This window comes from Leucoraja erinacea, chromosome 17 (genome assembly GCF_028641065.1).
Source record: "Leucoraja erinacea ecotype New England chromosome 17, Leri_hhj_1, whole genome shotgun sequence".
NCBI classification, from domain to species: domain Eukaryota; kingdom Metazoa; phylum Chordata; class Chondrichthyes; order Rajiformes; family Rajidae; genus Leucoraja; species Leucoraja erinaceus.
In genome coordinates, this window is record NC_073393.1 from 21,226,078 (window position 1) to 21,252,653 (window position 26,576).

General features: G+C 49.4%; 1 protein-coding gene across 2 annotated transcripts in view; it reads left to right on the forward strand.

The window, feature by feature from the left end:
• The window catches only part of ces2b (carboxylesterase 2b), a 52,149-nt gene that overhangs the window by 22,259 nt on the left and 3,314 nt on the right, over nucleotides 1-26,576 (forward strand). For both annotated transcript variants that reach the window (XM_055648803.1, XM_055648804.1), the window contains exons 14-23: nucleotides 9,957-10,161; nucleotides 13,820-13,937; nucleotides 14,353-14,486; nucleotides 16,184-16,337; nucleotides 16,582-16,686; nucleotides 20,944-21,048; nucleotides 23,556-23,708; nucleotides 24,731-24,811; nucleotides 25,028-25,172; nucleotides 26,308-26,457. In XM_055648803.1, coding sequence (XP_055504778.1) covers nucleotides 9,957-10,161; nucleotides 13,820-13,937; nucleotides 14,353-14,486; nucleotides 16,184-16,337; nucleotides 16,582-16,686; nucleotides 20,944-21,048; nucleotides 23,556-23,708; nucleotides 24,731-24,811; nucleotides 25,028-25,172; nucleotides 26,308-26,457 — 1,350 coding nt within the window. The remainder of the gene's footprint in view (nucleotides 1-9,956; nucleotides 10,162-13,819; nucleotides 13,938-14,352; nucleotides 14,487-16,183; nucleotides 16,338-16,581; nucleotides 16,687-20,943; nucleotides 21,049-23,555; nucleotides 23,709-24,730; nucleotides 24,812-25,027; nucleotides 25,173-26,307; nucleotides 26,458-26,576) is intronic.

The window sequence follows — 26,576 nt, forward strand, 5'->3', positions numbered from 1 at the left end:
TGCCCTTAGGCATAGGGAGTAGATGAGAAAGTGGGATTACATAGAGCTAGTGTAAACGGGTAATCGACGGTCAGCGTTGGCTCGATGGGCCGAGAACAGCCTGTTACCATGCTGTATCCTTCAATCAATCAGTACTTCCATAGCTCAGGCCCTCAAGTCCTGGCGACATCCTCGTAAATCTTCACTGCACCCTTTCCAGCTTAACGACATCCTTCCTGTAACAGGGTGACCAACACTGAATAGCATACTCGAAGTGTGGCCTCACCAATGTCTTGTGTCACTGTAATTTTCACAGCTAAGCAAATAATGTGCCTTGATTTCCATTCACTATAAGTTAGTGATGATTGATTTTTGTGGACGACTTAATCAAATGGCCGTGGAAGTCCATTAAATATCTTCTCTTTTCCAAATAATATAATCAGCCAGGCAGATTGGATGGGAGAGGCTTTATAGACCTATCCTACTCTCCCTTATCAATCCCGAGCAGAAAACATTTAACTGTACTTCGGTACAGTAACAATAATAAAATTGATTAAATTGATCAGCTGAAAATCATCAAGGTGATGGAGCATTCTACCTGTAATCGGAGACTAAGTCGGTGCTTTATTTGCGACTGAATAAAGCATTAACACCTCCAAAGAGTTTAAAACTAGATTATTGAATTTCTTAACGTAAAATGATCTGTATGGTTTCAAATAATAAAAGTTATTAATTAGGCGGTCGGGCCCTTAAATAGCTGATAGTGGATGGGTGACATTTCGGAATCTCACCAACCCATGTTCAGCAGAGATACTGCCTGACTCGCTGAGTTACTCCAGCACTTTGTGTCTATCTTTGGTATAAACCACCATCTGCAGTTCACTGTTATTACAAGCAGCTTATTGTCGGGCGATCTACCTGGAGACATGGAGGACCGTTACCGTACCGGCATCTCTTTGTCCGCGGAGACAGAACTGGACAAATGTATTCTATGGTAAAGGATGCTGAGCTAATCAGTCTGCTCTCTCATGCACTTCTCTTAAACAGTGGTGTGACGCGCAATTTTCCAGTTAGATGGAGCAGCTTTGGACAGAGCGAACTTTAGATGGTTGTGCACGGGGCCTCTGCAGTCTTGTCGTCGTGTTGGAACGCCTGGACGTGTAGCCTTGCCACTCACTGCGGCTGCTCGTTCTTTCGTTGCTGTTATTTTTAATTTAATTCTGGTGATTCGCTGTCTCCAATTCCAACATGAAATGCCTCTTGGGGAAATAATGCATTGTCAGCCTCTGCAATAAAAGGACACAGTGTAAACAGCCAACTGGCGTGCGTTGCTTTTGTTACACTCCATTTCTAAGGAGACCCATGGGTCCCCTGTCTATCTGAGTGCTTCTAACTTTGGTTGGTGTGGGTTTTCAAGTTGATAAACAGGGCCTTTCAAGCCTATCCTATTTGTGACATGGGCCTCGGTGTCTTTTCCTGCACCCCCCACCCCCCAGGCACTAATCCTGAATTTCTGTCTGAAGGGAAAAAAAGTCATAGGAGCTGAATTTGGCCATTCGACTGATCAATTCTACTCCGACGTTCAATCATGTCTTCTCCTCTCAACCCCATTCTCCTGCCTTTCTCCCTGTAACCTTTGACCCCCTTACTAACCAAGAACTTGTCAATCTCCACCTTAAAAATGCCCAATGACTTGGCCTCCACAGCCGTCTGTGGCAATGAATTCCACAGATTCACCACCCTCTGGCTAAAGAAGTTCCTCCTTGTCTCCTTTCTAAAGGTGTGTCCTTTTATTCTGAGGCTGTGTTTAGTTTATAGATACTGCATGGAAACGGGCCCTTTTGCCCACAGATTCCGTGCTGACCAGCGATCACTCCGTACATTAGCACTATCCTACACACCAGGGACAATGTATCATTTTTACCAAAGCCAATTCATCTACAAACCTGTACGTCCTTAGAATGTGGAAGGGAGCCAGAGCACCTGGAGAAAACCCACGTGGTCACAGGGCGAACGTACAAACTCCTTACAGACAGCATCAGTGGTGGTCAAGATCAAACTGGGGTCTTTGGCGCTGTAAGACAGCAACTCTACCTCTGCGCTACTGTGCCTCAATGTTACCTAGGCCCACTTGGCTTTGTAATATATATTAATTATATAATATTGTATATGGCACGGTTTCCAGACAAAAATTAGTGGAAACTTGATGAACTGTGAGGAGGATGTTGATAGACTTCAGGAGAGATATGATCAGACTGGTGGATGGGCCAAGAAATGGCAGATAAAGTTTAATGCAGAACAGCGCCATGTGTTTCAAAGAGGAGAAGACAAACACTGTAGCAACATAACATTTAAAAGACATTTGCCTGGGCTCGTGAGGCTGAGCTATAGGGAGAGGTTGAGCAGGCTATGATTTTATTCCTTGGAGCGCAGGAGGATGTGGGGCGATCTTATAGAAGTGTACACGATCCTGTAAGTTTTTTACCCAGCATAGGGGAATCAAGAACCAGGGAACATGGGTTTAAGGTGAGAGGGCAAGTTTTAATAGGAACACGAGGGTAACTTTTTTACACAAAGAGTGTGGGAGGAGTGTAAAATGACTTACTGCACACACAAGTCTTTTACTGTAACTGTTTATTAAAGTACTATTGGTGCATGCAACTGTCCGTGGTCATTTAGCTAGAGAAGCATTTTATAGACAATGGGGAGTGGTTACGGGAATCGCATGCACTGATCTACATCCTTTTTACAGGCATGGCATACTATACAGAGTGACCACGGCTTAACGCTACGAACACCACCCGCACCGGGACTACACTATGTAGATGGCACATGTTGGTGCAAACCGCCCTATCGGGGAACAGAGGGACAGTGGGCAGGAGAGGGGGGCGGAGGAGGGGGGCCAGAAAGAGGCTTGTTTTTGCGGGCGATGCTGGCTTGACAGCTGTATGAGGGTGCTGTCATTTGGGGGCGTGAGGGGCAACGGGAGGTCGAGATATTTGAAAGGAAGCGGGCTCATGAGGGCTGGCGGGAACGGACCCCCTCGTAGTCGACGAAAGGATGCGCGGAGAACCGGCGTCGCCGACTGACGGCCAGGCGGGTAGTGTCCAGAGGGGAGCCATTCGGCAAATGCCCCGGGAACAGACGTGGAAGGAGGCCGTTTTTCCCTGACTGTATGACAGTGGCCATTTGACTGAAGGCTGTCTGCTGGGAGACCGGCAGGGGATTTGGGGGCGAAACATAAGGCGCTGGGCAGGGTGACGGCCTGTCCCACTTCCGAGAGGTCTCCATTTTTAAGGCGAACCAGGACGTTGTAGGCATGGAGGCAGGTGTCGCCGAAAAACTGGCGAAACATGGACCCGCCATTCGACCTAAAAGGAATTTGAAATGCAGAATCATTAACAGAGGGTGCACCCAAGAGTGAAAAAATCGGCAATCTTGTTGCATCAGCATAGGGGAGGAAGCGAGCGCGCATGTCTGTGAGCAGATGGCGGGCCACATCTATCACGTGTAGACTCCCGCCCGGGCTTCCCACAGGATGGCAGGCGGCAGAAAAGTGGCCGAGTTCAAAAGACGCGGGGCAAACGTAGGGATGTGCAAAATAACAGTTAGGGCAGCGTCGCGGGGCAGTCGAGGTGGCGAAAAATGCGCGGGGTTTCGTCGCGTAAACCGGCTCAGTTAATGTCGGGTGAGGCAGCCACATGCAATCCTTGGACATGTGCTCACCATCCCGCAGTGCTGATCGGGTTTCACTCTGCTCACGCATTTTCGTGTTGCGGACCATTAACCAGGATGTCGATTTAATTCCAACATCTGCAGTTCGCTTTGCCTCTTAAAGAATTTGACAGACAGAGGGCAGCGAACTTAGCGAGGAGACATACCGGGTGTTGCGCCGGCTTGGCGAAATGGAACGATGCATACTGATCCATGGCTGTACGAGGTTGAGCAATAGGTGAGCCTGTACAGCTAGAGCGCGGGGATGGGCAATCGCAATGTAGTTCGAAATCGCGCTGGAACACGGTCCAGCGATGGACAATGTCCGTGTCGAACACCAAAGTGTCGGTCGACGACTCGGTGGGACATGCGAACGGATGAATACTAGAGAAAATAATAAAAAATAAAAACCGAACGGAGACGCAGGTCTACCGCTGTGACACCAGCGTGACTTACGGCACACACAAGCTTTTACTGTAACTGTTTATTAAAGTAACTAGTTGGCACTATGCTGTATTCGATTATAGAGGTGGGGACACACAATGGGGGGGCCGTTATCACTAGGTTGCCGACCCCTACTTTAAAGGAGGTAGTTGAGCAACAACATTTAAGAAACATTTAAAGAGGTACGAATCGCATAGGTTTAAAAACGACGCGGGAGTACCACATGTTGGTCGGGCAAGTTGGGCAAAGGGCTACCACGTTAACCTGGCAACAACCTGTCTTAGCCTGGTGACAGCACCTACGTCAGGAGAAGTCAAGCTACGCTCTTTGGCGTCAAACCCACTGTTGCCAACTGTCCCTGAAAAATGTTCAACATTGAAAATCCAGCATCGACCAGAAAAACACTATGACTCTTTGGGCGACTGAGGAGACTACTCACGACCATAAAGGCAACACCCCGGCAACCATGTGGCCACAGCCTTGTTGCCTAAAAAATTGCCTAAGTGGGACAGGCCCTAAGACTGTGAGAGTTGGCTATTAGTGAAATGTTCTTTGAATCAGAGAGTTGTCTGATTGGAAACAGGCCCTTTGGCCCATCTTGTCCTTGCTGACCAAGTTGGCATACCGGGCTAGTCCCATGTGTGTGTGTTTGGCCCCTATCCCTCCAGACCCTTCCTACCATTATATCTGTCCAAAAGTCATATTTGTATTGCTTCTATAGCGACTGTAACTCGATGGGTTAAATGGCCAGCTGACTTGGAGTAATGTTTGTGTGGAACAATAGATGCAGCGTGTCAGGCAGAGATTGGCCAGAACAGTTGGCAAAGCGGCTGATTCAGAGCAGAGTAGTCGGCAGCCCGAGGCCGGAGTGAACCTGACGATTGGCACGGACGCGCCATACACACACATCCCCACCGCACTTGGTGGCTCCAGCGAGTGGCGGCGCCTCCCACGGCTAGGTGTCCTCTCCCGTCCGATGGACCGTTGCTGCTCCCTGATTGTGCTCGGCATCTGCACTGCTGGGTGGTGGAGGGTTCCCTCAGCCGGTAAGTGGAGGGAGGGGTGGAGGGGAGAGGGAGGATGGAATCGACATGGATGAAAGGAAGAAAGAAAGCAACAGGTAGAAAGGGCTTTTAAAAGACACAGAATGCTGGAGCAACTCAGCAGGTCAGGCTGCATCAGGAGATGTCAGGCAAGCTGATTCAGTGCGATGCTTGCAGCATGTGGGAGGTCAAGGACACCGCTGGTGCCTCTGGCTGCTACAAATGTGAGAAGTGCATCCAGGTAGAGCTCCTGAAGGACCGTGTTGGGGAACTGGAGAAGCGAGTGGATGACCTCCGGTTCATCCAAGAAACAGAGTCGTTCCTCGACAAGTCCTACAGTAAGATTGTTACACGTAAGGTACTGGAACAGAGAAGGTGGGAGACAGTGAGAAAGGGAGGGAAGCATGGAATGCCAACGTCCTCGGGTGTTGTACCGCTTGTGAACAGAATAGAATAGTTTCTTTATTATTGTAACATGAACCATGTACAACAAAATTAAAAAATGTCAGCCAGTCAGTGCACCATTCAAACATTTCTGAAAGCTAACGATACATACAAGATAAAATATTAAAAGATTAACAACTAAAATAAATATTATGAAAATAGCACGCATAAACACCCAACCCTCCATCCTTCTGTCGATTTCACAGTGTACCACAGTCCCTTAGTATGTAAACTTGTGAACAGGTTCACCCACTTAGAAGCTGTCGGGACAGAAGACGTGTTTAGACTGAGCGGCGGACTGGCTTACGATGCGAATAGGGCTGTTGAGCCAAAACCAAAAAGGCTTAAGACAGGCAACGCCATTGTAGTGGGAGACTCCATTGTGAGAGGTACGGACAGGGGTTTCGGCAGGAACAGATGGGATTCGAGGATGGTGTGCTGCCTTCCTGGTGCCAGGATCCAGGATGTCACGGACAGAGTGCAGAAAATCCTCAAGGGTGAAGGTGAACAGTCGGAAGTGGTAGTGCATGTCGGCACAAACGATGTCGGAAAGAAGGGGATGAATATTCTGCAGTGTGACTTTAGAGAGCTCGGAAAAATGCTGAAAAGCAGGACCTCCAGGGTTGTTATCTCCGGTTTGCTTCCAGTTCCTCGTGCTGGCGAGAGCAGGAACAGGGAGATACGGGACCTGAACGTGTGGCTGAGGAACTGGTGCACGGGGCAGGGATTTAGATTCTTAGATCACTGGGATCTGTTTTGGGGTAAGGGGGAACTGTACAAAAGGGACGGATTGCATCTTAACAGGTGTGGGACCAGCATTCTGGCAGGCAGGTTTGCCACTGCTACACGGGTGGCTTTAAACTGAATAAGGGGGGTGGGGTGTCGAATGGGATAGTGGAGGATGGAGTTAAAGGGAAAGGGTTTCTTAAATGTGTGAGCGTAGAGACAGAGGGGTGTGAAATGAGGGTAGAAGCAATAGGTAGCAAAGTGAAAAAGTAAAAGTGGCAGGCTGGCAAATCCAGGGCAAAAATCAAAAAAGGCCACTTTTCAGCATAATAGTATAAGGGGTAAGTGTGTTGTAAAAACAAGCCTGAAGGCTTTGTGTCTCAATGCAAGGAGCATTCGTAATAAGGTGGATGAGTTTAATGTGCAGATAGCTATTAATGACTATGATATAGTTGGGATCACGGAGACATGGCTCCAGGGTGACCAAGGCTGGGAGTTGAACATCCAGGGATATTCAATATTCAGGAGGGATAGACAGAAAGGGAAAGGAGGTGGGGTAGCGTTGCTGGTTAGAGAGCAGATTAACGCAATAGAAAGGAAGGACATTAGCTTTGAGGATGTGGAATCAATATGGGTAGAGCTGCGAAACACTAAGGGGCAGAAAACGCTAGTGGGAGTTGTATACAGGCCACCTAAAAGTAGTAGTGGAGTTGGGGATGGCATCAAACAGGAAATTAGAAATGCGTGCAACAAAGGTAAAACAGTTATAATGGGTGACTTCAATCTACATATAGATTGGGTGAATCAAATTGGCAGGGGTGCTGAGGAAGAGGATTTCTTGGAATGTATGCGGGATAGTTTTCTAAACCAACATGTAGAGGAACCAACGAGAGAGCAGGCTATTCTAGACTGGGTATTGAGTAATGAGGAAGGGTTAGTTAGCAGTCTTGTTGTGCGAGGCCCCTTGGGCAAGAGCGACCATAATATGGTTGATTTCTTCATTAGGATGGAGAGTGACATTGTTAATTCAGAAACAAGGGTCCTGAACTTAAAGAAAGGTAACTTTGAGGGTATGAGACGTGAATTGGCCTTTTTTGATTTTTGCCCTGGAGTTGTATGACTCTAATACCTGAAACACTGCAGAGAACAGGCCAGTAGCTTCTGGTTAACTGCACGAGGACAACAATGTGTTGAGATGGTCAAAAGGGGGACAGCCAAGACACAAGGAACTGCAGGTGCTGGAATCTAGAACAAAAGACAAAGTGCATGAGGAACTCAGCGAGTCAGGCAGCATCTGTGAAGGGAATGGGCAGACAACGTTTAAGGTCAGGTCGAGTAGAGGGTGAAAAGGGACGTGGGCGGTGGGACAAAGTTTGGCAAGTGATAGGTGGATACAGGCGAGGGGGGTGATTGGCAGATGGGATGAGTAACGCCAGAGGCAAAAAGGAGACAAAAGGGTGTCAGATTCAGAGAGGAGAGAAATTTAAATCCAGAGGGATATAGGTGGAAAAAGACTGGGAGAAGGGGAAAGATGTGGGATAAAGAGGAGATGGGCGACTTGGGGATGGGAGATGAGCGCATAGAGGAGGGGAAAGTGTGGGGTGGGAGATGGTGGGAAAATGTGTGTGTAGAGGGGGAAGGTGCTCCAGGGTATCTGAAATTGGAAAATTCAACGTGTAAGTGGGTGATAGAGGGTGAGTGGGTACAGGACAGTTGTCAAAGTTTGTCCCTGCTTCCAAAATTCAGGGACAGTTTCTTCCGAGTCAACTGAACCATCCTATCACCAACTAGAGAACGGTCCTGAGCTACTATCTTCCTCATTGGAAGCCCTTAGACTATCTTTAATTGGAATTTATCTTAGAAACATAAACATTATTCCATTTATCCTGAATCTGTACACTGTGGACATGTACATTGTACATTGTAATAATGTATTGTCTTTCCACTGACTGGATAGCACTAAACAGAAAAAGCTTTTCACTGTACCTCAGTATCCCGTACCCGCCTTCTCTCCATACCCTCTGATCCCCTTGGCCACAATGGATGCTATGAGGCTGCAGGGTAACTTGGATAGGTTGGGTAAGTGGGCAGATGCAGTATAATGTGGATAAATGTGAGGTTATCCACTTTGGTGGCAAGAACTAGAAGGCAGATTATTATCTGAATAATGTCAGATTTGGAGGATGGGAGGTGCAAAGAAACCTGGCAGTGCTTGTACATCAGTTACTGAAAGTAAGCAAGCAGGTACAGCAGACAGTGAAGAAAGCTAATGGCATGTTGGCCTTCATTGCAAGACGATTTGAGTTTAGGAGTAAGGAGGTCCTACTGCAGTTGTACTGGGCCCTGGTGAGACCGCACCTGGAGTATTGTGTGCAATTTTGGTCTAAATTGAGGAAGGACATTATTGCTATTGAGGGAGTGCAGCGTAGGTTCACCAGGTTAATTCCCGGGATGGCGGGACTGACATATGATGAAAGAATGGGTCGACTGGGCTTGTATTCACTGGAATTTAGAAGGATGAGAGGATATCTTATAGAAATATTTAAAATTCTTAAAGGATTGGACAGGCTAGATGCAGGAAAAATGTTCCCGATGTTGGGGGAGTCCAGAACCAGGGGTCACAGTTTAAGAATAAGGGATAGACCAATTGGGACTGAGATGAGGAAAAACATTTTCTCCTCGTTCTGCCTTTTCTTGGTAACCTTTGACACCCTTTCCCACATATCCGTGATTGGCCAGGCAGGGTCCAGCACTCCTTTGTAATCTCCTTTGTTCCTGGGCATTCCAGTTGCCGAACCAGTCAGTGCTCACCACCGTACACCTTTAGACTTCAGAGATACAGCACGGAAACAGGCCCTTTGGCCCACCGAGTCTGCGCTGACATTACCCCGCTGATCACACGTGCATTCAGCGATAATTTACAATTTTACTGGTCAATTAACCTACAAATTGACAACTTTGGAGTGTGGGATGAAACCGGAGCAAACGGAGAAAACCCATGTGGTCACAGGGAGAACACACAATCTCGGTACAGGCAGCACCGTAGTCAGGATCGAACCTGGGTCTTGGGCGCTGTAAGGCAGCAACTCTACTGCTGCACCACTGGGCCACCCCTGGAAGGAGTGTCGCAACCTGTCGAAGATGGATCAGAGACATTGGTCCCCAGCTCTTTCCAGGGGCTGGGAAGGGGCTAAAAATACCCAATGTCTCGGCCTCCACCACTGTTTTAAAAAATACCCAATATCTTGGCCTCCACCGCTGTCTGTGGCAATGAATTACACAAATTCATCACCCTCTGGCTGAAGAAATTCCTCCTCATCGCCATTCTAAAGGTACGTCATTTTATTCTGAGGCTGTGCCCTCTGGTCCTAGATTCTCCCACTAGTGGAAACCTCTGGAGGAGGAGGTTACAGGAACCTGTGTCACACCTGGAAGGGCTGCTGCGGTGTCTGGATGGAGGTGAGGGAGGAGGTTGGGGAGGGGGGTTACATGGGGGGTTGCAGGGAGAGGTGGCAGGGAAGGGGAGGAAGGGTTGGGTGAGGAGGGAGGGATGGGCAACGAAGGATTAATGTCTGACCACCTCTGCCCGCTGTTCCCTTGCTGCAGGAGCTGACCGGTGGGGCCCCATTGTGTGGACGGAGGGAGGACTGATTCGGGGAACGCTGATGGAGGTGGAAGGAAGTCCCAGGCCTGTGTTTGGATACTTGGGGATCCCCTTTGCCGCTCCTCCCGTGGATTCACTGAGGTTTGCTCCGCCCCAGAGAGCCCAGTCCTGGTCTGGAATCCGGAACGCCACCAGCCATCCTCCCATGTAGGGATCTTTCCTACCCAAACTCCATTGTAAACTGTTTCATTTCTCTATTCCACCAGCGAGTTCCACAAACAGTTGGTACTTTGTGTGGAGAATCTGTCGGGGAGGGGCAGTCATTGTTTTGCTCTTTCAAGGGAGATGGAGAGAGAACCTCAGCAACAAACTACTACAGGCTTTGGGGAAAATACATAGGTGATGTTTTGTTTAAGAAAGAACTGCAGATGCTGAAAAAATCAAAGGTAGATAAAAATGCTGGAAAAACTCAAATGGTGAGTTTGAAAGATGCTGCCGCACCCGCTGAGTTTCTCCAGCATTGTTGTCTACCTTCAGTGATGTTTTGTGTTGGGACCAGATAACCTAATGTCTGAAGAAGTGGCCAGACCCAAAATGTCACCTATTCATGCTCTCCAGAGATGCTGCCTGACCCACTCAATTACTCCAGCATTCTGCATCTATCTTTGGTATAAACCAGTTCATCTTTGTTAACTATTATGATCGTGTTTAGGTTGCATTACGTACTATGGTTTGCAGTATTATAGAATTTAGAACAGTACAGCACAGAAACAGGCCCTTCAGCCCACAATGTCTATGCCCAACAAGATGTCAAGACCAACTCATATCTGCCTGCACATAATGCATATCCCTCCGTTATATGGACACAAGGAACTGCAGATGCTGGATTACCAAAGAAGACACAAAATGCTGGAGTAACTTAGGTCTATCAAACTCGCAGAACTGGGTCTCTGTGCATCCCTCTGCAACTGGATCCTCGACTTCCTCGTCCACAGACCACAGTCTGTTCGTATTGGTGGAAATGTGTCAGCCTCGATAACAATCAGCATGGGAGCACCTCAAGGCTGCGTGCTCAGCCCCCTGCTGTACACTCTTTATACCCATGACTGCGTAGCGAACCACAGTGCGAACTCCATCATCAAGTTCGCTGACGACACCACTATTGTGGGGCGTATCACTGATGGGGATGAGTCAGAGTACAGAAGGGAGATCGAGCTACTGTCCATATGGTGCCAGCGCAATAACCTGGCCCTCAACACCAGCAAAACCAAGGAACTGATTGTGAACTTTGGAAGGAGTAGGAGGGGGACCCACAGCCCCATTTATATCATGGTTGAAAGGGTCAAGAACTTCAAATTCCTGGGCGTGCACACCTCTGAAGATCTCTCCTGGTCTGAGAACACTAACTCAATTATCAGAAAAGCACATCAGCGCCTCTACTTCCTGAGAAGATTACGGAGAGTCGGATTGTCAAGGAAGACTCTCTCTAACTTCTACAGGTGCACAGTAGAGAGCATGCTGACCGGTTGCATCGTGGCTTGGTTCGGCAATTTGAGCGCCCTGGAGAGGAAAAGACTACAAAAAGTAGTAAACACTGCCCAGTCCATCATTGGCTCTGACCTTCCTTCCATCAAGGGGATTTATCGCAGTTGCTGCCTCAAAAAGGCTGGCAGTATCATCAAAGACCCACACCATCCTGGCCACACACTCATCTCCCTGCTACCTTCAGGTAGAACGTACAGGAGCCTGAAGACTGCAACAACCAGGTTCAGGAATAGCTACTTCCCCTCAGCCATCAGGCTATTAAACCTGGCTCGGCCAAAACTATGATTATTAACAACCACTTTCTGTTATTTGCACTTTACCAGTTATTTATTCATGTGTGTATATATTTAGATCAGGGTATATGGCCACATTTATCTGTTTTGTAGTAAATGCCTACTATTTTCTGTGTGCTTAAGCAAAGCAAGAATTTCATTGTCCTATACAGGGACACATGACAATAAACTCACTTGAACTTAAACCTCTGGAGAGCATAGATAGGTGACGTTTTAGGTCGGAAACCTTCTTCAGACTAATTGATCTGGTGGCCTAGTGTAATCAATAATTAACACTATTACTGATTATTTTATGTTTGTGTGTTAATGTGCTGTTAAGACTGTAAAGGTATGAATTTTATTGTACTGTTCACAAAACTCTTCCTATGAATGATAGCTGCAAATTTCCTTTTTGTTTTAAACAAGTGAGTGAAACGTCTCTGCTCTAAGGAGCTACTCCAGTCTCTGTGAGAAATAGAAGCAGTAGGAGGCCATTTGGCCCATCAAGCCGGCCCCACCATTCACCGAGACCACAGATGATCACCCTCTATAGTCAAGAGTGTTTAAATGTCATATGTACCCCGAACGCAATAATGAGATTCTTACTTGGTGTAGCTTTACAGGCACCTTAACACAACTACACAACTGATACATATATAGTACTCAACAATACAATCAATTGCAGTGAAGAAGGTTCTTGAGCATGGAGATCGTGGTTCTCAGGCTCCTGCACCTTAATCCCGATGGTAGTAGCGGATTGTAAGGAACTGCAGCTGCTGGAAACTTGTGCAAAACATGAAGTGCTGGAGGAACTCAGCAGGTCAGGCAGCATCTGCGGAGGGAATGGACAGATGACGTTTCAGGTTGGGAGCCAGTTGCACTGGGGAACTACACCATAATAGTAAAAAGCAAAGTCCCTGGGGCAACACTTATAGAAGGTCCATGGTAGTTCCGTGCTGGGGTAGGGCTGAGGTCAGTGTTGTGCAGTGTTCAAGAGCCAGATGGTTGCTAGGGAGTAGCTGTTCCTGAACCTGGAGGTCATGGTTCTCAGGCCCCTGTACTTACCCCCCCCCCCCCCCCCCCCCCCCCCCCCGATGGGAGGAGCGAAATTAGAGAAATGAGAGCGTGGCCAGGATGGTGAGTCATGTTCGTCCTTTACTGATTTTTTTTCAATGCTGAGTGTCTGCCCATTGAACAGAAAAAACAGAAATAGATGAGGAGAAGGAGAAGGGATGGTGGGAATGAGGCAATGAGGGGCTAGTCTGGGGCATAAATGTCAGCACTGATGGGCTGAAGGGTCTGTTTCTGGGTACCACGGCAACAGGAGGTGTTAGATGAAGGAAGTAAGGAGAGTATGTACACGGAGGGAGTGCCTAGTGCAGGGAGAGAGGGTAATGCTCAATGCCTAATCTCTCTTTCTCTCCACCCCCCCCCCCCCCCCCACCCCCTGCTGCCTCTATCCCCTCCCACCATGCTCTCTCTGCCTCTCCCTCCCTCACTCCATCCCCCACCCCACGTCCTCCTCCTCCCCTTCTGACTCCCCCCCCCCCCCCCCCCCCCCCTGGTCCCACTCTGCCCTCTCCATAACACAATCCTCCCTTCCTCCACATCTCCCTCGCTCCCTTCCCTCTCAACCCCTCTCCCTTCACTCCTTCTCCCTCACTTCCCCTCTCGCTCTCCCCCTCGCTTCCCCCTCTCCTACCTCCCCTATTCCTACTCACGCCCACTCTGCCCATGCTCCCTCTTCCTCTCTCTCCCCCTCACCCATTCCCTATCCCTCATTATCATCTCCCCCTCTGCCCTCCACTTCTCACTCCCTCTCTCCACCTCTCCCACCTCTCTTCTCCCTGCTCCCGCTCCCTTTCTCTCCCTCTCCCTCTTCCTTCTGCTTCCCTTTGCACCCTGCTCCCACTCCCCTCTCCTGTTCCCTCCCACTCTCACCCCCCCCCCCCCTCCCGTTCTCCCTCTAACTTGCTCCCCTTCTCCCATCCTGTTTCTCTTCCCCCCCCATCCCCTTTCCTGCTCCCTCCCCCCTCCCTCTGCACCAGGTGCCTTCAGAAGGTGCGGAGAGCGTTCCCTCCATTTGCCGTACCTGCCAGTGAGGACTGTCTCTACCTCAGTGTCTACGCCCCTGGCTGGCCCTCTGGCTACACCACCCCCATACCGGTACGTAACGGACGTCCCCACCCCACCTTGTAGCTGTTGGGGGGACATTGCAATCCCCACCCCTGGGGAAGGATGGGGTGGGGGTGGGGGGAGGGGGTGGAAAGAACTGGAAACACCAAAAGCCCTTCAGAAATGCAAAACGTTAGTGGGGGTGGGTTGAGTGGACATTGGGCACCAGTGATCCGGGTTCAATCCTGACTACGGATGCTGTCTGTCCGGAGTTTGCAAGCCCATGACCGCGTGGGCTTTCTCCGGGTGCTCTGGTTTCCTCCCACACTCCAAAGACGTGCGGGTTTGTAGGTTAATTGGCTTCTGTAAATTATTGGTGAAGGACCTGATGGTCAACATGGAGGTCGGGGGCCGAAGGGCCTGTTAGGATGCTCACGTCTGAGTCTCTGCGCTCCCCTCCCTGCAGGTGATGGTCTGGATCCACGGAGGGGCCTTCATCCTGGGGAAAGGCTCCGTATTCTACGGCTCAGCACTGGCTGGCTTTGGCAACGTGGTGGTTGTGGTCATCCAGTACCGGCTCAGCGTGGCCGGCTTCCTCAGGTAATGTGAGTGAGCCCAGTCATTGGCCAGTTGTTTCCTCAGGTAACACGTTCGGGAGTCCTGCGGAGTTTGCACGTTTTTCCTGTGACCGCGTGGGCTTCCTCTGGGTGCTCCAGTTTCCACCCACATCCCAAAGACGTGCGGGTTTGTAGGTTATTTGTCCTCTGTAAATTACCCCTAGTGTGTAGGGAGTGGATGAGAAAGTGGAATAACATAGAATCAGTGTGAACGGGTGAATGATGGTCAGCATGGACTCGGTGGGATGAAGGGCCTGTTTCCATGTTGTATCTTTAACCAAATTAAATGGTATTTGGACAGATATATGGATAGGAAGGGTTTAGGGGAATATGGGCCACATGCAGGCAAATTAGAGTAGCTCAGTAAGCTAACTTGGTCAGCATGAACAATGTGGGCTGAAGGGCCTGTTTCCGTGTTATATGATGTGACTCTGTTAAGAGTACATGGGACCTGGGTCAGGGACATGGAGGGACAGTTTCTTCCCAGCTGTAATCAGGCAACTGAACCATCCTCTCACCATCTAGAGAGCAGTCCTGACCTGCCATCTACTTCATTGGAGACATTCGGACTATCTTTGATCTGATTTCACGGGACTGTGTGGCACTGAACATTATTCACTTTATCCTGTATCTGTACACTGTGGACGGCTCGATTGTAATTATATCTAGTCTTTCCACTGACTGGATAGCGCACAACAAAAAAGCTCTTTAACATTTCTTTCGTAAACATTTCACTGTCCCTCGTGTGACAATAAACTAAACTGAACTAAACTAAAGTAAATATGGGTCATGGGCCAGGGACAGGGGACGTCTCTCTGTCCCGTGGGTGAGGTGCCCGCTGTAGGTGCCTCACTCGAGCTGCCAGTCTCCACCCCAGGCTGTACTGATCTTGAAGATGCTGTGAAGATGCTGCCAGGGTAACCATTAAGCATGTGATCTGTGTGAAAGTGGGATAACATGGAACTAGTGAATGGATGATCAATGGGTGGATGGTCGATGGGTGATCGATGCCAGTACCTCACTCTACATGGTGCTAATATTGTGTTGAAGATGCTCCCTGATAGCTGGAGCAGAAAGCCGTGATTAGACTAGTAATAAATCTAATGTCCAGTGTCAGTTTTCTGCTGTGTATTAAGTCTGTATTTTAACTGGGAAATGAACCTAAGCTGATCACAGTGTATGTAGCCACAAATGCTGGAGTAACTCAACGGGTCAGGCAGCATCTCTGGGGGAAAAGAATGGGTGACATTGCGGGTCGAGACCCTTCTTCAGACACTCCAGAGAAGAGTTACTCCATCTTTTTGTGCTTATCTTCAGTTTAAACCAGCATCTGCAGTTCCTTCCTACAATGCAAGTTTCTAAATGTTTAGGTAGAGGACATTTGTTTCTAAATGTTTAGGTAGAGGACCTAATCAGACGTCTCAATGTTATTATTTTCTCTTGCTGTGGGCCCCCATCCCCCACTCCAGCAAGCCCATCCCTCCTGAATCCCCCCTATCCCCAGCCCCCACCCCCTCCTACGCCCTCGCTCCCGAGTCCCCCTTCCCTAGCCGTAGCCCCCGTCGTGAGCCCTGCCCTTCAACCTAGCAAGGCCAACCCCTCCCCCTCCAGGTCCCGAGCCCCCCCCCCCCGTCCCCAGCTGCAGCTCCCACTGACCCTCTCTCCTTCTTGTTACCACAGTACGGGTGACGAGGGGGCGAGGGGCAACGCCGGCTTCCTGGACCAGCTGGCAGCGCTGCAGTGGGTGCAGAGGAATGCCGCCCAGTTCGGGGGAGATCCAGGGAGCGTCACGCTGTTCGGGGAGTCAGTCGGGGGTCTCAGCGTCACCCTGCACGTACGGAGAGCAGGCAACTCAATCTTCCTCCCCACCCTCTCCCATTCTCCTCCCCACCCCCTCCCAACGTCCCCTCCCCACCATCCCCACCCACCACTCCTCCCCCTCCCTCGTCCCCATCCCCTCCCTCCCCACCCCTTCCCACCACCCCTGCCCTCGTCGACCCCTCACTCTCCCCCCCCCCTCCCTCTCCACCCCCACCTGCTTAATCGAGTGAATCACTGTGTCTCTCCTCTCTCGCCAGACGCTGTCTCCTCTCTCCACCGGCCTGTTCCACAGAGCCATCGTGCAGAGCGGGAGCGCCCTGTTGCCCGGCGCCCTGTCCCCACGACCCACCCAGCTGGCCGAGGTGAGAGCTCCCCGCTGAAGGGATGGGTGGAGAGGCCTGGATAGAGTGGACGTGAGATGATGTCTCCACTAATGGGAGAGTCTAGGACCAGAGGGCATGGCCTCAGAATAAAAGGACGTACCTTTAGAAAGGAGACGAGGAGGAATTAATTCTGTCAGAGGGTGGTGAATCTGTGGAATTCATTGCCGCAAACGGCTGTGGAGTCCGTCATTGAGTATTTTTAAAGCGGAGTTTGATAGATTCTTGATTAGTAAGGGTGTCAATGGTTACAGAAGGCAGGATAATGGGGTTGAGAGGGAAAGATTGATCAGCCGTGATTGAATGGCAGAGTAGTCTCTATAGGCCGAAGGGCCTGATTCTTCTCCTGTGTCTGTCGGGTTATGCTTGTAATAAGGCTCGTACGACGACGTAAACCGAGTATACCTTTAATCTGTACAATAACAGCAGCCACAACAGCCTCCTGTGTAAGCCCAGGCAACTCTCTAACTGCCCACACCCTGGGTTCCAGTCACATCCGGTTACTGGAGCCTGGCTTCTGGCACACAGGGTCCTAGTGCCCCTCTGCTCAGCCTTACACTATTATTGCATAATACCACATCTCCCTTTCTTTGAGAACAAAGGGTGGACTACCTTTGTCTCTGCAGGTCTTAAGGGGTTTATTCTGCCCTTTTGCTGGAAGACCTGTCCCTGATCTAAGCATGCAAAATAGAAATAAAATAACTTACACGTTACCATACCAGCGGCTCTTTGACGTTCCTTCGCTCTTGGATGCAGGTTCTACATTTCAGCACCATGTCATTCAGCTGGCTGCTGAGTCCTGGCCACCATACCGTCTGTTTGGCCCGGCCCCTGCACTTTGTCACCCCCAGGTGTCCTTCGTGTAGTCTCTGCAGCACATCACCTTGTAAGGCTGATGGGATGACGAGCCTCGTGCCCCGCAGCAGCAGCCCATCGTGCACAGTCAGCACTGCTCTATCAGCCCAGTAATGTCTCAGCACTCCCTGCAGTTGGCTTTTGTCGGGCCAGCCGTCTGTGCAGTACTCCATCAGTGCAGAGCATGTGCTGTCTGCCTGCAGGTGCTCACGTAGGCTGCTCAGATAATCTCCACTGACAGGAATGTTGCTGATGACAGAGTCTACATAGATGTTGGTGTCCTCTAGTAGGCTTGTGTCTGTGTGTGTTCTTGCGGCTCTCAGAGGAGCACGAGATAAGGTGTCGGCTGTCCACAGGCTTTTGCCAGGGACATGATCGACTGTATAGGTGTAGCTCATGAGTCTCATCCTAAATCTTTGGATTCTTGGTGGGAGGTCATCCAAAGCTTTCCCTCCCAGCAGACTCACCAACGGCTTGTGGTCAGTTTCCAGCCCGAATGGTCTTCCCAGGATGAAACAGCTGAACCTTTCACATGCCCACGTCGCAGCCAATGCCTCCTTTTCTACTTGAGCATAGCGCTGCTCTGTTGGTGTCATTGCCCTGGACGCATATGCCACAGGTGACCACATGGCATCGCTCTTCTGCAGCAGGACTGCCCCCAGGCCAAAGGAAGAGGCATCAGCAGAGATCTTTAGAGCACTGTTTGGGTTATATAATGTGAGCACTGGCGTGGATGACAGCTCTGTTTTTAACTGATCAAAGGCGGCCTGCTGCTCTGTCCCCCAGTACCAGTGGTTCTTCTTGGACAGCAGGTCTCGTAGCACTTTGTCTTTTTCAGCCAGGTTAGGCAAGAAGCGGCCCAGCTGATTGACCATGCCCAGAAAACTCCTGAGTTTGCTGACATTTTTGGGTGCATCCAACTCTTGTACTGCTCTCGTTTTCTCTGGATCTGGCTTCACTCCATCTGCTGAAATTACATGACCCAGGAATCTGACTGTGTGGCGTGTGAGCTCACATTTGTCCATGTTGAGCGTAATGCCGGCCTTTTGTGCCTTCTCTAGCACCGCATGTAGCCGCACATCATGCTCCTCCTGCGTCTGTCCCCAGACCAGGATGTCATCCATGTGACACAGTACCCCCTCCAGGCCACCGGTCACTTCTGTCATCATCATCCTTTGAAAGTGCTCGGGGGCTGATGCTATGCCAAAGGGTAGACGGTTAAAATAGTAGCGCCCAAAAGGCGTGATGAAGGTGGTGTATTTGGCAGACTCTTTTGTCAATGGTACTTGCCAAAAGCCCATGTTGGCATCTAATTTGCTGAATACTGTTGCCCCAGCTAGCATGCCCAGAGTGTGCTCTACAGAAGGTAAGATAAACTTTTCTCTGCATACTGATCCATTCATCATTGTGAAGTCCACACAAATGCGAACATCACCTGTTTTTTTCGGCACCACCACCATCCCGGCACACCAATCAGTCGGCTCCTCAATCTTGGTGATTACGCCCATCTTCTCCATACGGTCTATCTCCTCCTTCACTTTTCCCATAAGCGGCAGAGGGACTCTGCGTGGCGTGTGGAGAGAGAAGGGCACAGCCTCTGGCTTCAATTTAATTGAGTATGGCCTCCGAACAAGACCCAAGCCGCTACACAGCTTCGGATATTGTTGTCTCACAGATTCCAAGGTGATGCCGTCAACCCTGCACACAAGCTGAAGCCTTTCTATGGCAGGTCTTCTCAACAGTGCAGTGTGGAGGTCTTTTACTACATAAATGTCCTCTATGGCTGTCTTGTTGCCTCTGCGCAGTGTTTCTCTGGCTATGCCCAGGACAGAGAGTGCATTGCCCCCTGGCCCAAACAATGGGCGTGTCGACACTGCCAGGCACTTCACATCATGCCCCCCTGTAATGTCATGGTACACCTCCGCTGGCATAACGGTCACATCAGCACCAGTGTCTATTTTAAAGCACACTTTTTTTTGTCTCACTTGTAGCTGCACCGTCCACGGGTCTTTTCCAGCATCCACGGATCCCAGGAAAAAGCTCTCTTCTTCCTCTGTAGTGACAGCATTGAGAGATTTTGCACTGTTTCTGCACACTTTGCCATAATGTCCCTTTTTGCCACAGTTGTGACACACAGCATCTTTAGCAGGGCATTCCAATTTTCCATGCAAGGGCATTTTTCCACATCTATAGCAGGCCTTTGAACCTGGCTGTGGCTGTGTATTAAATTTATTTTTGCCTGGTGTTTGTGCTTGTGGCTGAGGCTTTGAGGGAAATTTGGGTTTTCTGTAGCTTTTAGCATGCACAGCATCAACATTTGAGCACTTGCTAGCACCGCTATTCTCTCCTCTTAAGTCAGACTGCTGTCGTCTAACTTCTTCAGACTGCCTTGTCTTTGTTATAGCAGTTTCAAGGGTTAGGTCTCTGTCTAGCTGTAGCTGTTCTGACAATGAGACGTTTCTCAGCCCCACCACTAACCTGTCGCGGATCAGCTCGTTCTGTAACTGTCCATAGTTGCAGTGTTCAGCTAATCCGTATAGAGCAGTGATGAAGGAATCCACCGTTTCTCCTGGCAGTTGCACACGCTGATTGAACTTGGCTCTTTCGTAGATTACATTCTTTTTAGGTACAAAAAATGCATCAAAGCCTGCCTTGACATCCGTGTACACCCTCCTCTCATCTGCAGTTAGCGTTAGCCCCTTTAGCACATCATCTGCTTCATCGCCCATGCAATACACTAACGTGTTCACCTGGTTTTCTGCCGACGTCGCGTTTAAATTGCTTGCAAGCCGAAAGCGGTCGAATCTCCTGATCCAACTCTCCCATTCTTGAGGCTTGGTGAAATCGAATGGCTCTGGAGGTTGTATTGTGAACGTAGCAGTTGGTGTAGGTTGCTCCATATCTGCCAGCTCGTCTCCTATTTCCCGCCAAAACGATACACCGTCCTCTTCTTCTTTATTTATTTTCTTGCTTACAAGTCTCCCAGATCTGACACCATGTCGGGTTATGCTTGTAATAAGGCTCGTACGACGACGTAAACAGAGTATACCTTTAATCTGTATAATAACAGCAGCCACAACAGCCTCCTGTGTAAGCCCAGGCAACTCTCTAACTGCCCACACCCTGGGTTCCAGTCACATCCGGTTACTGGAGCCTGGCTTCTGGCACACAGGGTCCTAGTGCCCCTCTGCTCAGCCTTACACTATTATTGCATAATACCACATGTCTTGTGGTCTAATGGTTTCATAGGTCACAGTACGAGGAGCATTCACCTCAGAAGCCTCTTGCAAGACAGCTATGGGTTAAGGAGGTTGGGCCTGGTGCGGAGGGAGAGAGGGTGCTGGGGAGAAGATGACTGATGCCCGTGTTGTGTGTTGTCCACAGGAGGCGGCAGCGGCCGGGGGCTGCTGTGACCCTCGGACTCAGCAGCTGCTGAACTGCCTCAGGAGTAAGAGCGAGGAGGAGATGGCACAGATTGTCAACAGTGTGGTGAGCAGCTGCCAATAAAAGCAATGACAAAGCAACATCCCCCCAACACACCTCAATGGTCCCCAACATTCCCCTATCAGCCCCAAAGGCCACATCTCTCCCAACAAACCCGTCTTCCCTAATTATCCCCCAACTTCATCCATCACCCCCATCATCTCCCACCTTCACCAACTTCACCAATCGCCCCCAAAGTCCCCCTTTGCCCCATAACCTCCGTTTTCTCCTGTTGTCGCGGGACTGACTTACCATCGCCCGGTGGGGTATCGCCTCAGCGCAGAGGGAGAAGAGGAAGGAAGAGACTGCAGTCCTAAGATTTTTGCCTCCATCACAGTGAGGAGGTGCTTGGTGGGCTCACTGTGGTGGATGTTAATTTGTGTTTACTGTCTGTTCTGTTGTTTATTATTGTATGTATGGCTGCAGGTAATGACATTTTGTTCAGACCGTAAGGTCTGAATGACAAATAAAGGATCTAATTCTAATTCTAATTTTAATTGTCCCCAAACCTCCCCAACACCAACACTCCCCTAATGCCCCCAACACCCCCAATGTTCTCCCAACCACCATCATCATCCCCCAACTTCCCCATCACCCCCAATTCCCCCCCACCCCCCCCCCCCCCCTATCAAGCTCCAAGTCTCCAACTTCTTCCCTTGTCCCCCAGGGCTGTTCAACCTTCAAGTCAGGGGGAGTCTTAAGGGTAGAAGGGGGGAAAAGGAGTGGAGACACTGTTAAGAAACCAGACAACTTTTGTTAAGCCAGAGATACACCGCTGTGAAGTTTGGCGGGTATTTAACATTACCAGTCGTTTCTGCTTGGTTTTGAAAACTCGTGCTTACGTTTTTTTCCCACAATGAACCAATGAAAATGCCCGGTCAGCAAAGGCGATTAACTAAAACTACCTACGTAGCTCGATTACCTGTAACTACATGGCAACCACACTACAACTGCACCTACGAGTACAAAAGTATCGATTTTCTCCATGGCGACCAATTTTTGGTCGCAGAACATTTTTCAACATGTTGAAAAATTTGTGGCGCCCATACTGATGCCACGACTAGTTCCCAGAATGCGGGAACTCCTCGCGACCACCTGAGACCACCAGCGAACATGTGGCGAGCGCAGAGTCTCCGGCACTCCTAAAACGTTGCCAAAGTGGGACCTGCCCTTTTCCCACAACCCTGCCTCAGCACAAGTTTGGAGTCCTACCGTCACACATGCACGGAAACAGGCCCTTCGGCCCAACTCACCCGTGCCGATTAAGCTAACTCTAGCAGTTCCTTGGCTCCACTTCGGAGTGATCGTAAACAAAGGGTATAGTTACACGGTGAGAGGGGAAAGATTCATTAGGAAATTGAGGGGTAACCTTTCTATACAGAGAGTGGTGGCTGTATGGAACAAGTTGCCGGAGGAGGTAGTTGAGGCAGGTAATATATCAACAACATTCAAAGGACATTTGGACAGGTACATGGATAGGAAAGGTTTAATGGGATATGGACCAAGTGCGGGCAAATGGGATGGTGCATTTTTGTTGGCCTGTTTCCGTGTTGCACAACTATGACTCTGACTATTAGAGGGGTGGCAATCTGCAACTGAGATGTGGAGGGATTTAATCGGTCAGAGAGTGGTGAGAATCTCACCCCCCAGGGGGTTAAGGAGGTTAGATCAGTGGGGGGGGGTTGAGGGCAATGGAGAACAGGCACAGAGGAGGAGATGGGGGTCTGTGGAAGATGAGCAATAGAAAGTCATAGAGTTGAACAACGTGGAAACAGGCCCTTTGGCACAATTTGCCCAGGCTGACAAACATGCCCCATCTTCACTAGTCCAACCTGCCTCCTTTTAAACCTGTCCTATCCATGTACCTGTCTAAATGCTTCATAAACATTGTGTTAGTCCCTGAGAGAAACTTCCTCCTCTGGCAGCTCGTTCCATACACCCACCACCCTTGGTGTAAAAATGTTACCCCTTAGGTTCCTATTAAATCTTCCCCCAAATCCCACCCCCCCCCCCCCCACCACCCCTTACCTTAAACCTATGTTCTCTGGGTCTCGATTGCCCTACTCTTGGCAAGAGACTCTTGACATAAGATCACCCCTAATCCTCCTGTGCTCCAAGGAATAAAGTCCTAGCCTGCTCAACCGCTCCTTATAGCTCAGGCCCTCAAGTCCTAGCAACATCTTGGTAAATTTTCTCCGCACCCTTTCCAGTTTGACAACAACTTTCCTATAACATGGCGACGAAAACTGAACATAATCTTCTAAATGTGGCCTCACCAACGTTTTATATAACTTCAGACATGACCTACCAACTTCTATACTCAATACTCTGACTGATGAAGGCCAGTGTGCCAAAAGCCTTTTTGACCACCTTATTTACCCATGGCGCCATGACACCAGTGAATCCGTGATTACATTGGATGGTGGGATAGACTGTAGGGGCCGAGTGGCCTCCCCCAGCTCCTAACTACTTGCCTTTGTTAACCTCTCCCTCCTCTCTGCTGGCTCTCTCAGAACAACATGTACCAGCTAATTCCCTTCGTGGTGGACGGCAACTTCCTTCCCGATGATCCTCAGAAAATGTTCCAGGACGGGATGTTCCGGAGAATTCCATATCTGCTTGGGGTGACGACCGAGGAGGGTGTGAACAGTCTCGTGCACTCAGAGGTAACAGTGGCCTGACAAGATGAGTCGAAAGTAACTGCAGATGCTGTTAGACTCAAAGTGCTGGAGTAACTCAGCGGGTCAGGCAGCCTCTCTGCAGAACATAGATAGGTAATGTTTTTGGCCGGGTCATCCCTTCCATCCGCTCCCACCTCCCTGTCCATTCCCTGATTAATCCCGGCTCCTGGAGGGTTCTGGCCTGAAACCTCGTTGGTCCATTCCTCTACACATACTGCCTGACCCGCAGAGTTCCTCCAGCACTTTGTGTCCTATTTGGCCCATGTCCCTTCCTATCCCAGTAAATGTCCAAAGGTCTTTTAATAGTCACCCCTTTTTACTGAGGAATTGCAGACGCTGGTTCACAAAGTGCTGGAGCCACTGAGCGGGTCAGGCAGCAAATCTTGAGAACATCGATATGCAATGATACAGTGGCACAGTGGTAGAGTTGTTACCTAACAGCGCCAGAGGCCTGGGTTCGATACTGACTATGGGTGCTGTCTGGACGGAGTTTGTACATTCTCCCTGTGACCATGTGGGTTTACTCCGGGTACTCCAGTTTCCTCCCACATATCAAAGACATACCAGTTTGTAGGTTAATTGACTGCTGTAAAATTGTAAACTATGTCGGGTATTGCTAGTGTACGGGGCTTTCTGGTCGACACACACTCATTGGATTGAAGGGCCTGTTTCCACGCTGTATTTCTTAAGTCTAAGTCTAAAGACGCTTCGGAGTGATCATAAAGCATCCTGACCTCAAACGTCGCCTGTCCATTCCTTCCACAGATGCTGCCTGACCCGCTCCAACACCCCCAAGATTACAGCGCTCGCAGCCTCTTGTGCCTCCATCTTCTTTGTCCCTGCCCTTTGTCGCTTGCCCAGGGTAGAGAATCCTTTTTTTAAACATTGACCCCCTAGTTCGCAGTTTCCCCCACAACGGGAGGCAGCCTCGTTACGCTCATCCCTTGGGTCCTGTCCGTCCCCCTTACTCCCTGCATCGTTAAAGCCACAATTCTGTTTTTGTACAGATCATCATTAAGCCTGACTGGGAGGCGGGGATTAGCACGGAAGAAATTCGGGAGAAGATAAAGGTGTATCTGAACCCACTGGTAAGGCACTCTCACTGTTCCATGTTCCAAGTTCCATGTTCCATGTTCCATGTTCCAAGTTCCATGTTCCATGTTCCATGTTCCGAGTTCCGAGTTCCGAGTTCTAGGTTCCAGGTTCTATGGTCTATGGTCTCGTGTCAATGATCTTTGGTCTATGTTCTCTGTGATGTATTATTTTGCCCAGTGTGACATGGATTATCACCATTCTTTATCTAGTTTGGTGCGGAGAATGGAGAGTCGATTTTTGACGAATACTTCAAGGATGTGCACAACCCTGAGCTTCTGAAGGAGCGCTACCTTGACTTGTTTGGTGATGTGTTCATCTCCATTCCAACTCTGAGAGTGGCGCAGTACTACCGAGGTGAGCATAGGACCGAGCCAGGTAGTGGCGCAGAGTCACATCATTAAACAGCACACTGTTCTCAGTAGCCCTCCCTCTTGCTCAGGTTTAGAAGGTTCAAGTTTAACGCTCAGTGGGAATTCAATGGCAAAGCTCTGACCCACTGCGAAGGGAGAAGTGATTAGATCCATTGGAAATCCTTACATGCGCAATGAATAGGAATGGGTTCCATCCATAGGGATTTCACATGGGAGAGAACAGGAATATGTTTTTTCATTGGAAATCTAAACACAGCAGAGACACTAGACACTGCAGACACTGGAATCTTGAGCAAAACACAAAGTGCTGGAGGAACTTGTTGGTGGGTCAGGTGTGGAAGGAATGAACAGACGCCATTTTGGGTCGAGATCTGAGACAGAAGAAAGGTCCCGGCCTGAAACGTTGCCTGTCCATTCCCTCCACAGATGTTGTCTGACCCGTTGAGTTCCTCCAGGACTGCATGTTTTTCTGGACATGGGAGAGAAAGGGGATAGAGTTGATCCATTGAGAATCCGTACATATGAGAGAATAGGTGGATTTTGATCAATTGGCAGGCCTTATATTGGAGAGAATGGTAATCTTTTTATCTATTGGGAATCTGGACATTGACAGTAAAATAGAAAAGTTTGGTCTCTTGTGAATATTGACAGTAAATAGGAAGGGTGTGGCCATAGGGAATATTGGCAGGGAGTGGTAAGGATTTGGCCCATTGGAAATACTGGCAGGGAATGGGATGGGTTTAGTCCATTGGGAAAATTGACAGAGAATAGGAAGGGGTGATTCATTGGGAATATTAACAGGGAATGGGAAAGAAAGATCCATTGGCAATATTGACAGTGAATGAGAAGGGTTTAGTCCATTGGGAATATTTACAGAATGGGAAGGAATGAATCGATTGGGAATATTGACTATGGGAAGGGTTTAGTTCATTGGGAATATTGACAGGAAATGGGAAGGGTTTGGTCCCTTGGGAATATTGACAGGGAATGGGAGGGGTTTGGTCCTTTGGGAATTATGACAGGGAATGGGAAGAATTTGGTCTGTGGGATTGCGGGGTTGTGATTGCGATGGGATTTTCTTTGCTGTTGCCATGGTAACTGGCAGTGTTGCTTTGCAGATGCGGGAAACCCTGTGTTTCTGTACGAGTTCCAGCATCAGGCCAGCTTCCACAAGAGGAGGACACCGCAGTTCACCAGGGCCCCACACGGGGCAGAGCTTGCCTTCGTCTTTGGGGGACCCTTCATCCGTGACTTTGATGCGCTGCTGGGTAAGGCACGGGGTCTGTCAGCAGTTGATTGATAGACTGAAAGATACAGCAGGGAAACAGGCCCTTCAGCCTGCCCAGTCCATGCTGACCATCCATCACCCATTCACACTAGTTCAATG